Here is a 14,672-nt window from a genome sequence, read left to right on the forward strand (position 1 = left end):
GCACTTCTGCCATATACTATTAGTAAAGTTGCTACAGAGCCCACCTATAGTTTAGGGGAGGAAACACAGACCCCACCCATTGGTGGGAGGAGTGTAAAAGAATCAGTGGGCTAATTAAAAAAAAAAAACTACTATGTTTTTATTGACATCAGAGAGGAAGGGAGAGGGAGAGATAGAAACATCAGTGATGAAAGAGAATCATTGATCAGCTGCCTTCTGCAAGCCCCCCACTGGGGATCAAGCCTGCAACCAGGCATGTGCCCTGAGAATCGAACTGTGGTTGATGGGTTGATGTTCAACCACTGAGCCACGCCTGCCGGTCCTGTGGTCTAATTTTAATTCTAACTCAAAGTAGGCTGCTATATTGGTATCAATTTATACTTATTGAGTGCTTCCTATTGCCTGGCCTAGTGACTCATGTAATCTTTTCAATAACTATGAGTTATCTTTATTATTCCCATTTTACAGATGAGGAAGCTAAGACACAGAAGCTAAACAACTGGCCCAAGGCCACTCAGCTTTATATGAGCCAGGTTTTGACCCAGGCCGTGTGTACATGCATAGCTTTTTGATCATTTACTGTGTGTCACTCCCTTTCCTCTACCAGTGGTTCTCAACCTTCCTAATGCCACAACCCTTTAATACAGTTCCTCAAGTTGTGGTGACCCCCAATCATAAAATTATTTTCGTTGCTACTTCCTAACTGTAATTTTGCTACTGTTACGAATCGTAATGTAAATATCTGATATGCAGGATGTATTTTCAGGATTCGCGACCCACAGGTTGAGAACCACTGCGAGTCAACACTTTGAGGGCATCGACTCATCTCATCTTCACCGAGACCATGGAATGGTCCCATCTGCATGTGACAGGGTTGATGAGAGCTCAGAGAGGTTGTGCAACTTGCCAAAAGTCACCCAGATGGACTCCACAGCTCTGCTGCCTTCCACTAATCAGTGGGGTTCTATGTATTTGTCCTTGTGTCCAGTTCTCCCTCAGGTGGCGAATTCCACTGGGGCTGAGACTGAGCAACTTTCTCGGCACCTGGAATGTTCTCGGTAAGTGCCTGCATCGAGGTTATAAGGTTGAGGGCATCTTCAACATGAGGAAGCCATTAAACACCATGTGTATTTATTACTTTGTACTTATGTAGATATGTTGACATGGGGAAAAATTTATAGTCTGGCAAGTAAACATTTAGAAAATATGGCTCCTGTTCAGTTACAGATTTTGAAAAATAAAATCACTTTTAGTGTTTGTGATCTCAGTGGTAAAATGATGGATGGCTTTGTTTTACCCTTTTTGCTTATCTTTCTAAATTTTTTACTATGTTTTAGTTTGTAATAAGAAAAATGTCACTGAATGTTCAATGTGAAATTGACACATGCCTTTTTTTACTTTATAGTAACTTTTCTCAAATTCAATACCATAAACAAATATTGACTTTTAAACAAAACTGAATTTTTCCATAGACCTCCCTTGAAATGTAGCATTTATTTACCCTGGTAAATATGTAATACGTTTACATCTCCTTTTGTATCTCCTTGTCCTTTGCAGCCATCTAAACTTGGGGGCAATCTAAGCTAATAATTGTTTACCATTTGTGAAGAGTACGCACAAAAGAGGTAGTACAGATAGGGAAGGCTGCTGAATGGGTATGTGGCAAAATTGATTAAAATGTTAGATCCAAGTAACATTTGCCATTTTGAAACATTAAATCATTACCATTTTGAAACATTTTTTTTTTATGGTTAAAAATACATGCCTAGCCCGACTGGTATGGCTCAGTGGTTGAGCACTGACCTGTGAACCAGGAGGTCATGGTTTGATTCCCGGTCAGGGCACAAGGCCGGGTGGTGGGCTTCATCCCCGATGGAGGCCATGCAGGAGGCAGCTGATCAATGATTCTGTCTTATCATTGATGTTACTCTCTCTTATCCCTTTCTCTCTGAAATCAATAAAAAAATATCTTTTTAAAAATACATGACTATATAATTTTCTATATAACGCCTCCTGTGTTTTTAGAAAACTGTTTAAGCCTTCATCCTTTTAAGAGCTACAATGACAAAACATCCCTCCTCATCTAGCGGACCAGTGCCCAGCAGAGCATAAACATTCAAGGTACTTATGGAATAAATTTTCCCATAATTTCTTTAGTGCTGACGCTCTCCTTCCCACCAATTGGGTTTGTGAGAGGGGTTGTAGGTGAATCAAATGCCAGAAACCAGAGAAGGCTCTGGGTGTGTTCGATTAACCAAGTGCAAAACAAGTCACAGATTGGGGTTACTTTACATGGCCATGAGCACGAGTTGCAGGTTTAACAAATCAGTTTTAAATGTGCAGGCTCATATTATTTGAAGCAAATTCCAGATACTATGATCATTTCATTTGTAAATATTTCAACATCTCTAAAGATAAGGACTATTTTTAAAAGCATAACCACATTATTATCACACCTAGAAGAAATGGACAATACTTCCTTAGTATGGTCAATTACTCAGTATTCAGGTTTCCAATAGTTTCAAATATCTTGTTTTTCCACATTTTATTGAGCTATAATTTAAATACCATAAAAATCACTGCTTTACAGTGTACAAATAAATGGTTTTTAGTATATTCACAGTCATGCAACAATCATCACTATTTACTCTTAGAACATTTTATCCCCGAAAGAAACCGCCATGCCCAGTTACTTCCACTCACCCTTCCGTCATCCTTTGGCAACCACTAATATACTTTTCATCTCTATGGATTTACCTGTTCTGAACATTTTATATAAATGGAATCATATAAGATGTGGCCTTTTGTTCCCATCTTCTTTCATTCAGCATACTTACATGTGTAACATGTACTTCCTTCCTTTTTTATGGTTGAATAGTTCATTGTATGGATATACCAAATTTTATTTATTCCTTCATTAGTTGATAAAAATTGGGTTGTTTCCACATTTTGGCTATTATGGATAATGCTTCTGTGGGCTTTCACACAAAGTTTTTGTGTGAACATGTTTTCAATTCCAATGTAATTGCTGGGTCATATGGTAAGTCTAGGTTTAATTAAAGAGCTGTCTACTGTTTTCCTGGGGACGGCATCATTTTATATCCCTATGAGCGATGTATGAGGGTTTAAATTTTTCCACATGCTTGCCAGTGCTTATTGTCTGTTTTTCTGTTATTTTTATAGCCATCCTGGTGGCTGTGGTTTCTCATCATGGTTTTGATTCCCATTCCCCTAGTGAAAAATGATGTTGATCATCTTTTCAAGTGCTTATTGGCTATCTGTGTATCTTCTCTAAAGAAATTAAAATCGTGTACTAATTTTAAAAACTGAATTGTTTTTTCATTATTGAGTTGTAGGAATTCTTCGTATACTCTGGATATTAGACTCTTATTAGATACTGGAGGCCCGATGCATGAAATTGGTCCAAGAGTAGGCCTTCCTTCCTCTGGCTGCCGGCACTGGCTTCCCTCTGGCACCCAGGACCCAGGCTTCCCTCACAGTCCCAGATTTGCCTAGAACAGCGGTTCTCAACCTGTGGGTCGCGGCCCCTTTGGCGGTCGAACGACCCTTTCACAGGGGTTGCCTAAGACCATCCTGCATATCAGATATTTACATTACGATTCATAACAGTAGCAACATTACAGTTATGAAGTAGCAACAAAAATAATTTTATGGTTGGGTCACAACATGAGGAACTGTATTTAAAGGGCCAGAAGGTTGAGAACCACTGGTCTAGAAGGACATCTGGTCTAATTAACACATTACTCTTTTATTATTATAGATATAACTTGCAAATATTTTCTCCATTCTGTTGTCTTTTCACTTTCTTGATAGTGACTTTTGGTGCACATAAGTTTTTAATTTTGATGAAGTCTAATTTATCTGTTTTTCTTTGGTTGTTTGTTCTGTAGGCACCATGCCTAAGAAACCATACCTAACCCCAAGTCATAGATTTACACTGTTTTCTTCTAACAGTTTTATCTCTTACATTTAGGTGTATGATCCATTTAAAGTTAATTTTTGTATATTTGTAAGATAGGGGTCCACATTCATTCCTTTTGCTTGTGGACATCTAGCTGTCCCAGCATCGTTGAAAGAATATTCTTTCCCCATTGTATTGTCTCGGTACTCTCTTTGAAATCTATTGGGTTATTTATGTATGGGTTATTTCTAGACTCTCAATCCCATTGATCTATATGTCTATCTTTAAGAAAGTACCACACTATCCTGATTGCTGTAGCTTTGTAGTAAGTTTTGAAATTGTGAAGCATGAGTCCTCTTTGTTCTGTATTAAAATTGTTTGGGCTATTCTGGGTCCTTTGCAGGTCCACAAGAATTTTTGAGTCAGCTTGTGTCAATTTGGGAGGTGGCCAACTATTACATTAACATAAAGAACAAGTTTTAGAGCATAGTGCTAACCTGTCCAACCCCATGCATTGTACCATCTTCAATTTTATCTGAAGGCAAAGCAAATTACATGCCATGGACTGGGGATGGCTGAGCCAGCAGACGTCTAAGAAACACTTTTCATCAACCCAGATCCCCTCTCTTCAAATGACAAGTGATCCTCAGGTTTACTGATGACATGCTTTTGGCTTAACCTCAGCAGAACTCTCAGATTTGCTTTTGTGGATTAGCTTAACATCTCTATCCTTTCTTGTTTTTCATAGTACATTACTTTCACATTCACCCACCTTTTTCAGCAAAATCTTATCGTGTCTCACATCAACAACTTTGTGCAATCCACTAGTGCAGTGGTTCTCAACCTTCCTAATGCCGCGACCCTTTAATACAGTTCCTCATGTTGTGGTGACTCCCAACCATAAAATTATTTTCGTTGCTACTTCATAACTGTAATTTTGCTACTGTTATGAATCGTGATGTAAATAAATATCTGATATGCAGGATGTATTTTCATTGTTAAAAATTGAACTAAAGCATAGTGATTAATCACAAAAACAGTATGTAATTATATATGTGTTTTTCGATGGTCTTAGGCGACCCCTGTGAAAGGGTCGTTCGACCCCCAAAGAGGTCGCGACCCACAGGTTGAGAACTGCTGCACTAGCGCATAATGGGCAAGGTATGCTTAGTCTCCACACCCCTCTCCCCCACTCCATCCCCTCTATATCAAAATCTCAAGTAGCTCTCCAGCTATTCTCACAAACCTTTTTCTGCAGAGCAGTCATAATATGATCTTTCTTGTCTGTCTCCCTAAAACAAACTTCCCGAAGACAGGGACTTCTTAAGGTTCATCACTATATCCCAGGTGTAGCTCCAGTATTTAAAAAGTGCTTGCTGCCGAGTTTGTACCCAAGAAATGTTTGCTGAAGGTCTAAACAGGCCTGTATGTCAATTCTAATTAAGAGAGATGACAGATAATCATAAGAAAGGCCAGAAGAGTGAAAAAACCACAAAGAAATCAGAAATAACACAAAAAGAATGAAGCAGGGGAATGGAGACTTATATAAGTGCTGGTGAGGGTAAGATGGTAAATAATCTAGATAGTGGAGAACTTTAGACACCAACATTTTTTTTTGTATTAAAAGTAGTCACCAGCCAAGCTTTACTTTCTATCTTGCAGGAGGTTAGGCTGATTTGGAAGGAATGGTCACAGTAAGATGGGAAGGGACGATGCCATATTCTTGTGGAGTTTCAGGTAGGCAAAAGGTTGGCTCTTCCCCTTCAGAAAAGAGCAAATCCAATACCTAACCAATCAGTTCCACACTGCCAAGGAAGATCTTTCCAATTCAAAACACACTTTTTGCTGCCCAGTTTTACCAAATGAACCACTACACCAGAAGAGGTACCACAAGAAGGGAAGGAGCAGGCAGAAAGCAAAGACTACCAACCATGCCCATGGATAAATGGAAACCAATGGCAAGCTAGTTGGCTTATCATTTCAGAGCTAAATGAAGTGTGAAAACGGGCCTCAAACTATCCTTTCCCAATGGGCAGATCAAGGGTCCCCATTCCTCCCAGGCTGGGCTTGACCATGTGACTTGCTTTGGCCAACGGAGTATTAGCACAGGAGATACAGGCAGAGGCATAACTGGATGTGCGTGGTCAGCCTTGCCTTCTTGTGCTTGTCGTCACCGCTGAGAACTTCTGGACAACTTTAGTTGTAGAAGACCCACGCCTACTTCACAGCAAGTAGTCAAACCCAGCCAGAGCTCCAGTTTGAAGCAGTATCACCCCACCACGCTTGTCAGCCAACCTCCAAGAGTACCAGGATGACTGTGTTGCTGTCCTCCTCTTAGGCTTCAACACGAGGCAAATTTTGTTACCTCTTGCTTTACCGCTGTCTGCGCACAGCCAGCACAGTTCGTTACGTAGCAGGTGTTCAATAGACGTCTGCTGTGGTCACATTTGTGTTTCTTCTAAAATTAGTGACCTAGGAGAAGAAAACTGAAAGGAACTTATATAACTTAGCAGTCATGATGGGGTCCAACAGCAAAATCACCAATTTCACCGGGGACCAGAAAGCGTGTTAGAGGTCAGTAGGTAGTTAAAGCACTGACTGGGGAAATGACTGCCTGGACTTGAATCTAGGCTTCATGAATTACTTACTGGCCAACAGACCTTGGGTAAAAGTTCCGTCACCTCTCTGCCTCATTTCTGCATCTGTTCAATGGTGCTATTAATAGTACCTACCTCACAGGACCATTGTGTGGATTAAGAGATGTATTTCAAGTGCTTACGACCTTGTCTATCTAGTACATGATAAACACTGAATAGGCATTTTGTTATTACCAGCATAAGATAATACTGAGCCAGGTTATTAAAGTCCTCTTTGCCTGCTCCTCCGATAGCCTATTTATAGTACTTGTTCTCACTTTTATCTCTGTACATATTTATAATTAGCTCTTTTGTAGGTTTTTATGATCTTTTCATGCTCAGAAGTGCTAAGTGCTGATATCTGCTTCAATCTATCCCCATCTACCAACCATTTTCACCTAGGATTTCATTTGCCCCTTTCCATCTGCTCAAATCGTGTTTGTTCCTAACCATCCAGCCTAAATACCACCTCTTCCATAAAACTTGTTCTGACCTTCCTTCCCAAAGGCGACTGTTCTCTGTATTGCCTTAGCGATTCCTTTTTACTTCAATTATATTTCTATACTTTCTACTTTCAGGCATATGCCTTCCCATGACGAAATTATAAGCTCCTAGAGGACAAGACCACCATTTCTAGGTCACTTTCTGCCCATTCTCACCCTCAAGTATATGACAAGCAAGCAATCAATAAATATATGTTGAATGAATATATATGAAAAACCCACTTAAGATAGGTTCATCTAAACTCCAAAAGAGCATTGAAAAATCAAGTTATCTAAAGATAAAAACTTACAACAGAACACTAATTAGACATTAAAAGATAAAAGAAGTTTGCATGTAAAAAAAAAAAGACACTTGATTTATTGCATTAGAAAACTTTATTTCATTTAAAAGGTTCCAATATAAGCCAAATTAAACCCCTAATTGACAGCTACACGTAAGATCTCCTGAACTAAATGGCACTGTTTGAGTCGAGTGTCTCGTGAAAGGAGGCCATCTGCTGTTACCACCATTTCCCCCAAAGTAGTTGCAGAGCAGAAGCTGGTACTATGAAAATACACATCAGGTATTTCGGATGTTGTCTTTCATGCAGAACTTAAAAGCAAACGGGCTTTTCTGCTCTGTGCAAGGATAAACAACTACAGAGCAGGGCCTGAATGCTGTCGACATACAAGGTATAACTATAAAGGAACTTACTGTGGTGCTGTGTTCATTCATTCAAACTGTCCAAGCACTAACTCCAACATAACTTACGCTGTTTGGATATTACTTGGGACAGCACTTTGGGCTTCCCCTCATCAGGTGCAGACCAAAGGAAGCAGTTGATCAAGCTGGGGTACAGACTATCACAAAATGGGATCACAAAGCAATGAAATAGTTTTCCTAGTGGACAAACAATGCAAAGAACCACCTCACCAATATTTTCAGTAATAGCATCATTTACACAAAGTAATGCAAGATCTAAGTTCTGATAGGTGTGAGGATAAATTAAAAACAGATTGTTACTTTATAGTTACACCTTGGATTTCACCAGATATGGAAAATCTAACAGCGTGTCTAACGAGTCCTTCTGGAAATCAGCGCAGGTGAGTCAAACAGCCTGAAAGAGAGAAGACATGGCAGAGGGCACGAGGATCAGCATTTCAACGTTCTGTGTTCTCTTGGAGGACAGACCCGGCCCAGGTTACAGAAGTGACCGGGAGGGAGGCTTCAGCTCCATCTAAGGAAGACCTTGCTAACAGTTAGAGCTGCTCAACAACTGAATGGACTGCGAGGTGAGGTAGAGTCACTGGAAGTGTTCAAGGTGGAAAGATCACCCTTGGAGAAGGGACTCCTGCATTTGTTAAGAGGTTAGACTGGATGAACCTCAGGTCTCTTTCAATTCTGAGATTCTAGAAAATTCCCTCAGGGAATTCAGAAGAGAATTCCTAAAAGGAAAGAGAAAGCACACATATGTATACTTTTAGAATCCTCTTGAGTTTTTTTTTCTTTTTTCAAAAGGTACAATAGAAAATGTAGTCTGCTGTCTTTAAAATGCATATTCACCTTCCTACCACTAATAATTAGGAAGGGTCCTTTATGACTTTTTTATATTATAAAGAAAAGATGGAAGATTACATTTATAATTTCTGTAAATATTTTAGAAAAAATGCTTAAAATCTAGTAGTCAATGCCCTAGAAATTTTATAGATTTTTAGGTCATATGCACAGATACAAATACATTATTCATTAAATACAACTCACATCTGTGTTTTATTATACTCTAAAATATACAGGAATCTCGATGTACTGAAAGAGTGCAAGTAAGTACAGTATTCAAGCAGTCACTATTTCTATGTACATGCTCATTAATTCTTCAAAAACCCCACAAAATTATCAAATAGATCAAAATACTGTTCTGTGTTTTCACACTTTATATTCAGAAAAACCAGCTGATAATTTACAGTGTCATAAAGTTTCCAGTTTTACAATACAAAAAAGATAAATGAAATTGGGTATCATCTTGTGAAAATGTATGGAACTTTACCCAGACCTGTAAGACCCCCTACGTGTGTGAAATCATTCTCACTGGGAAAGCAACAGTTACAGTAAACGCAGAACCGTGTAAATTGTTGTTTAAAAGCCTAAATGTCAGCCCTCTCTTCCTCCCCCCCCTCTCTCTGTTATTTGAAAGGCAGTTTTCCAATTTGGCAGGCAATTGCTTCTTTCCCACAAATCTGAATAGGACCTAAGGACTTTAGTATTTTAAATCTTGCCCAATATGCAAATGACTTCTAAGAGACCTAATGATGTTAATGTATCAATAACAAGTGATTTGATTCTCCACTAAACAATGACAACAAACACTCCCCGAACCACATGGAGGCACAAAAGTAGCAAGTGATGAAGGTGTACCATCCAAAGTAGTGAGATCAAAAACTCCCCCAGGACCACTTAGCTGCAATAGGGTGAAAATAACCTAATTTTGGATTTTCTGAAATTTTCTTCTAGGAAATTCTTTACATTTTCAAACAAAAATAGTTCAATTTAAAACCTAAACCATTCAAAACTGGGCAACAGTAACTTGACCCCAATCTATCTCATGTCTGCATCACAAGTATTTTCACCCTGACTGCACCCAGTCAGCTGGTTTTCAATTCTAATATTATAAAACTTGGAATTTTAAAAATTTTATGTAAAAGAAAAAATGTAAAAATACATCTGCTTTCTCTCATGGTTTATACAGGGTTCAAAGGCTTTCAGATGTTTTCTCTAAAAAAAAAAAATAAAATAAAATCAACATTTAAAACCAAATCTCAGCTTCATTTTCAGAATATCAAAGTTTGGTTTAGATAATGTTTCATTTCACCTATTCCAGTTTCCACCAAATGGCATTCTATTAGAAAGCCTTTAAGTTATTTGGTCCTTTGGCAATTGCTGTGCACATAATGCCTACTGTACCAAACTTTTATTGCCTTTAAATTTAATTGTAGTTCTATTGATAACATTTAAATCTAGTGTCCTTATCTCTTCTTTTATTATAGTGTTGCTTGTGTAAGCAGATTAGGGTGCACAGTGTCCCAAATTATTCCTGGCACTGCAAAACCAAATTAAACAATTCCACAAAGCAATCTGACACCAAAGTATTTTCCTCTGGTCAAGTCTATTTCAAGACTCTAGGCTCCTTTTGCAAAACTTGCCTTTAAAAGTCTTCTTCCTAATGTCGTCACATTTCTTATATTCACTCACTCTGCGATCTTTCCTCTTAGGTTGAGTTTGTATGTGAATAAGAAAGTGCCCTTTTCCTGAAAAGCACAGTTTGAAGTGTTAGTGTCAGAACTCTCGCCTTAGACACTGGCTCAGCCTCTCAGTAGGTCTCTGAATCGGAGTCATTGAGCTCGTCCACGTCGGCGTATAAGTACTCCGGCTCCCCACTAATGTTGTTGAAACTGCAATAGGAGCTAGGTTCATTCCTCATGATGGGCAAGGCTTCAAAGCTGACTGCTTTTGAGGTGTTGGTGTAACGATTAATGGCATTGAATGACAGGGATGATAAAGGGCTACTTGAAGAGACAGGCATCATGGTGGCCAAAATGAGAGCTAGGCAATCAGCCACATCCTTATTGGGAGCACAGGCCAAAGCTGGGGTATAGCCTAGAATTAAAGATAAGATTTAAAAAAGTTAAACATCCCGAGACTCACTTAGCTAATATAAGGAAATAAGCCTAAAGGCCTTCATCTTTAGATATGTTTTCAATTACTTGCCTTATACTGAATTGGTTTCATTAAAATGATTCAAAAATTACCAATATGTAGAAAAAAGTCATAGAAATCTAGGGCAGAAGACTTTATAGACTACATTACAGAAGAGGAAACTGAGGCCCAGGGATGGGTGATTTCCCCAAGATATCACAATGTATCCACAGCCATCTGAATTCATAGAAGATATTGGGATAGATACACAATTGACATAAAAAAGTGAACTATCATTTACAAAAGTAAACAATATGTTAGAACAGTGATTTTCAACCTTTTTCATCTCAAGGCACACACAAATGAATTACTAAAATTCTATGGCACACCAAAAATATATATTTTTGCTGATCTGACAAGAAACTATAGTTATAATTTTGATTCATTCACACTGGATGGCTATTGTTGTGTTGGCTGTCGTCATTTTTTTATTTGACAATCTAAGGGAAAAGAGGTCAGTGCCCGTGACTAAATAGTCAAGTATTGCATGTTTTAAATATTCTTGGGGCACACCAGTTGAAAATCGCTGTTAGAAGCTAAGCTCTGCGGAAATAAGACTGAGGACTGAGAAAGCTGTGGTGGGGGTATGCAGCAGGTGTAGTACAAATAGGGTAGTCATGATAGGCTTCATTGAGAAGATGACATTTGAGCTAAGATCTGAAACAGGTGAAGGATTCAGCCAAAGACTGCTTAGGGACAGAGTGTTCCAGGCAGAGGAAACAGCCAGAACAAAGATCATGACCCCTATACATCCGTGGGGAGAAGGGGCTGGCATGGCAGAATAGAGAGAAGGAAGAGCTGGAGATAAGATTAGAGAGGAACAGAGTAGCAAACCAATCATGTAAGGCCTTGTAGATCATTATAAGGATTATAAGGAAACTGAGATTTGGAGGAATATCTTCTAACATTTTTTAAAAGGATCCAGGCCAGGGTGGTAGGCGTAGAGAAGTATAAAGTGAGCCTGGGCATACTTTGTTGATGGATTGTACACTGGGTGAGAGAGAGAGGAGGTAAGGAATACTCCAGGTTATTGCTCCGAGCAACTATAAGGATGGGAATTGTCATCAACTGAGATCAGGACAGCAGGGGGAGGAGAGAAAGGATCTGCAGTTCAGTTATGGACATGTCATGTTTTAGTTGTTTATTAGACCTCCATGTGGTACTGTCAATTAGGCCACTGGATCTGTGAATATGGAGATCATGAGAAGTCTGGGCTGGAGATATAAATTTAGGACTTCTCAGCACAGGTAGTATTTAGGACCAAGGGACTAAATGAGATCACCGAAGGAGTGAATATAGGTAGGGAAAGCAAAAAGAACCAAGCACTGAGTCCTAGAGCCTACCAAAATTAAAGAGTTGTGCAGAGAGGGAGAAAGGTTGCAAAACAAATTAAGAAGAATAATTAGATATGTTATTATCTAATAATACCAAGAAAACCAAGAAAGGAAAACCAAGGAAGTCTGGAGGCCTGAAAGACAAATGAAGCAAGTTTATCAGAGAAAGAATATGCCTGAAATTGATATCATGTTGCATGTCAAGTGTACCTCAATAAAAAAAAAAAAAAAAGGATAAAAAACAAACAATTTTCAGTTCCAGTGAATTTGGTTAATTAATTTAACCACCCAAATAGTGAGTTACAAACCCTTAATCTGTTATGAATTCAAGGAAGTAGTATGTGTGAATGGAGTGTTCACCTAAATAAGGGAACTGTAATCAAATCACAGATACTCACTATGACTCTCCCTCTTATCCTGTCCTAAAGTGATCTGCACCAACTTTCCAATTAGCAGTGAGCAGCATAAAAGAAAACATGAAGATTATTTGGGAAAAATATTAGACACTTGCTATGCAAGACTGCAACTTTCACATCCCCAGTTAAAACTTGATACATCAAGTTAAATGAGAACTAACAACTGATTCTTGTGGGGATCACTGGTGATCTTGACTGGAGGAGATTTAAGAAAGAATGAAAGAAGAGAAGCATTGGAAACAGAGGACAGCCAACTTGAGTAATTCTGCTGCAAAGAGAGACAGAGATATATGGCAGGAGCTGGTAGAAGTAGTGGGATTAATGAAAGATCAAGAACCTGGCAATGAAGTAATAGCCTTGATAAATATTTGTTGACAAATTTTTTCAATACTAAGATAAAAAAGATGGTAATACCAAACCAAAGTTAATAAACACTAATTCTGGTTTAATAGATGGATATGTGAAATTCAGCTAATCTGTTAGATGAACCTTTCTTGTTTGTCTTGCCCTTACTTCCTCTGCCACAAAGTAACTACCATTCAATATTAATTTCAGCTCTCCTCTTTGACCAATAAAAAATATCCAAGTTTACTTCAAATATGGATTATCAAAAGATAAGAGCTCCTGCCCTAACTGGTTTGGCTCAGTGGATAGAGCATTGGCCTGCAGACTGAAAGGTCCCAGGTTCGATTCTGGCTAAGGGCATGTACCTTGGTTGCGGGCACATCCCCAGTAGGAGGTGGGCAGGAGGCAGCTGATCGATGTTTCTCTCTCATCGATGTTTCTAACTCTCTATCCCTCTCCCATCCTCTCTGTGAAAAATCAATAAATAATAATAAAAAAAGATAAGAGCTCCTAGTAAGATATAGGTTAAGTAAAGAAAATGCAGAATCTACTTACCATTTTCATCTACTGCAAGCACACTTGCTCCTTTGCCCAAAAGTTCCTGAACCACCATTGTTAGCCCATTTCGGGCAGCAACATGCAGAGGTCTGGGGGTGGAGGTGGGGGGGGGGGGAGGGGAGAGAAATTGTACATGTATATATGTGCATGCCTACGCACACTTGCACACAAACAACACACACATTATAAACTTGAGGCACCAGTCCCAGCAGCAATGAAGATGGGTGGGAGGGACAGCAGAGCCCATGTGCCGTGCACCTTGACAATACGCGTAAGTTCAGCACTGGGTCATGTTAGCAAGTATCTTGTCTTCACTAAACCCTTTTGTTAGTTTCCTTCTAAGACTAATGTTTAAAAAGATTTTACTAACTAAATTGCATTTTAAGTTGTTGCTTTAAGAAATGAGGTTGGCAAACAGGTATAATAGACTATACAATAAAAACCATAAATTGCAATAGCACAAATTCCAATACGCCTTGAAAATAGTTTACAGATTCCATGACTAATTTTTGGACTCTCGAAGGATCTAATTGCTATGTGAATGGGAATGAGTATCATAGATTTTTCTCTATACCAAGCCTCAGAGTAGAATAGCCAATGGAAATTGGGAGAGGACAATGGGAGATGTCCAGTTAAGATCTAAGCAGTCACCTAGAGGCTGACTGCTCACATTAAGAACTTGATTCTTTCTGAAATCTCTTTAGCTTATACACACATATAAAACTTTTTACCTCATTTAGTGCTGGTGTTGAATAATGTATTATTCTAGGGGGGGTTTCCATTTCCTCCATAAAATTGAATTAAGAAAAAACATTACTTTCAATAATAAAGTTTCAAGTTCAAAAGCTTTCTCAGTAATATACCTTTTAATTGTTATGATAATAGAAATGAGTTTTGTCAATTATAAGCTGATTGTGACTGATTCCAATGGCCCCATATTAGAAAAATACCCCATTTACAATGATAGGTAATAAGGTTTATACGAGACGCAAAATACTTACGTTTGCAAGGCTGCATTGGTTGCATTGATGAGGTTTCTATCTGTTATCTTTTCCAGTATTAACAAGGCACTAGTTTCATGACCCTAAAATTATGGAAAATAACTCTTAAAAATTTGGGTACCATTAAATATAAATTAATTCACTCAATACACCCAACCCTGGTCCATATAATACATATGCCATGAGTTTTCTTGGTTAACACCTTAAATATTTGTCCAAAAGTGTTG

The 14,672-nt window shown here is 38.6% G+C and overlaps 1 protein-coding gene across 10 annotated transcripts in view; it reads right to left on the reverse strand.

Moving 5' to 3' along the window:
• Positions 1–7,417: 7,417 nt before the first annotated feature.
• ANKRD28 (ankyrin repeat domain 28) overlaps positions 7,418–14,672 on the reverse strand; it is a 148,880-nt gene continuing 141,625 nt past the window's right edge. For 9 of the 10 annotated variants that reach the window (XM_059664003.1, XM_059664001.1, XM_059664002.1 and 6 more), the window contains 3 exons: positions 14,446–14,528; positions 13,442–13,533; positions 7,418–10,692 (listed from right to left, as the gene is read on the reverse strand). In XM_059664003.1, the coding sequence (XP_059519986.1) occupies positions 10,406–10,692; positions 13,442–13,533; positions 14,446–14,528 (462 nt within the window). In that variant the 3' untranslated portion in view covers positions 7,418–10,405. The remainder of the gene's footprint in view (positions 10,693–13,441; positions 13,534–14,445; positions 14,529–14,672) is intronic. The other variant, XM_059664006.1, reaches the window with a different exon arrangement.

Source organism: Myotis daubentonii, chromosome 14, assembly GCF_963259705.1.
Source record: "Myotis daubentonii chromosome 14, mMyoDau2.1, whole genome shotgun sequence".
Classification (NCBI taxonomy): Eukaryota; Metazoa; Chordata; class Mammalia; order Chiroptera; family Vespertilionidae; genus Myotis; species Myotis daubentonii.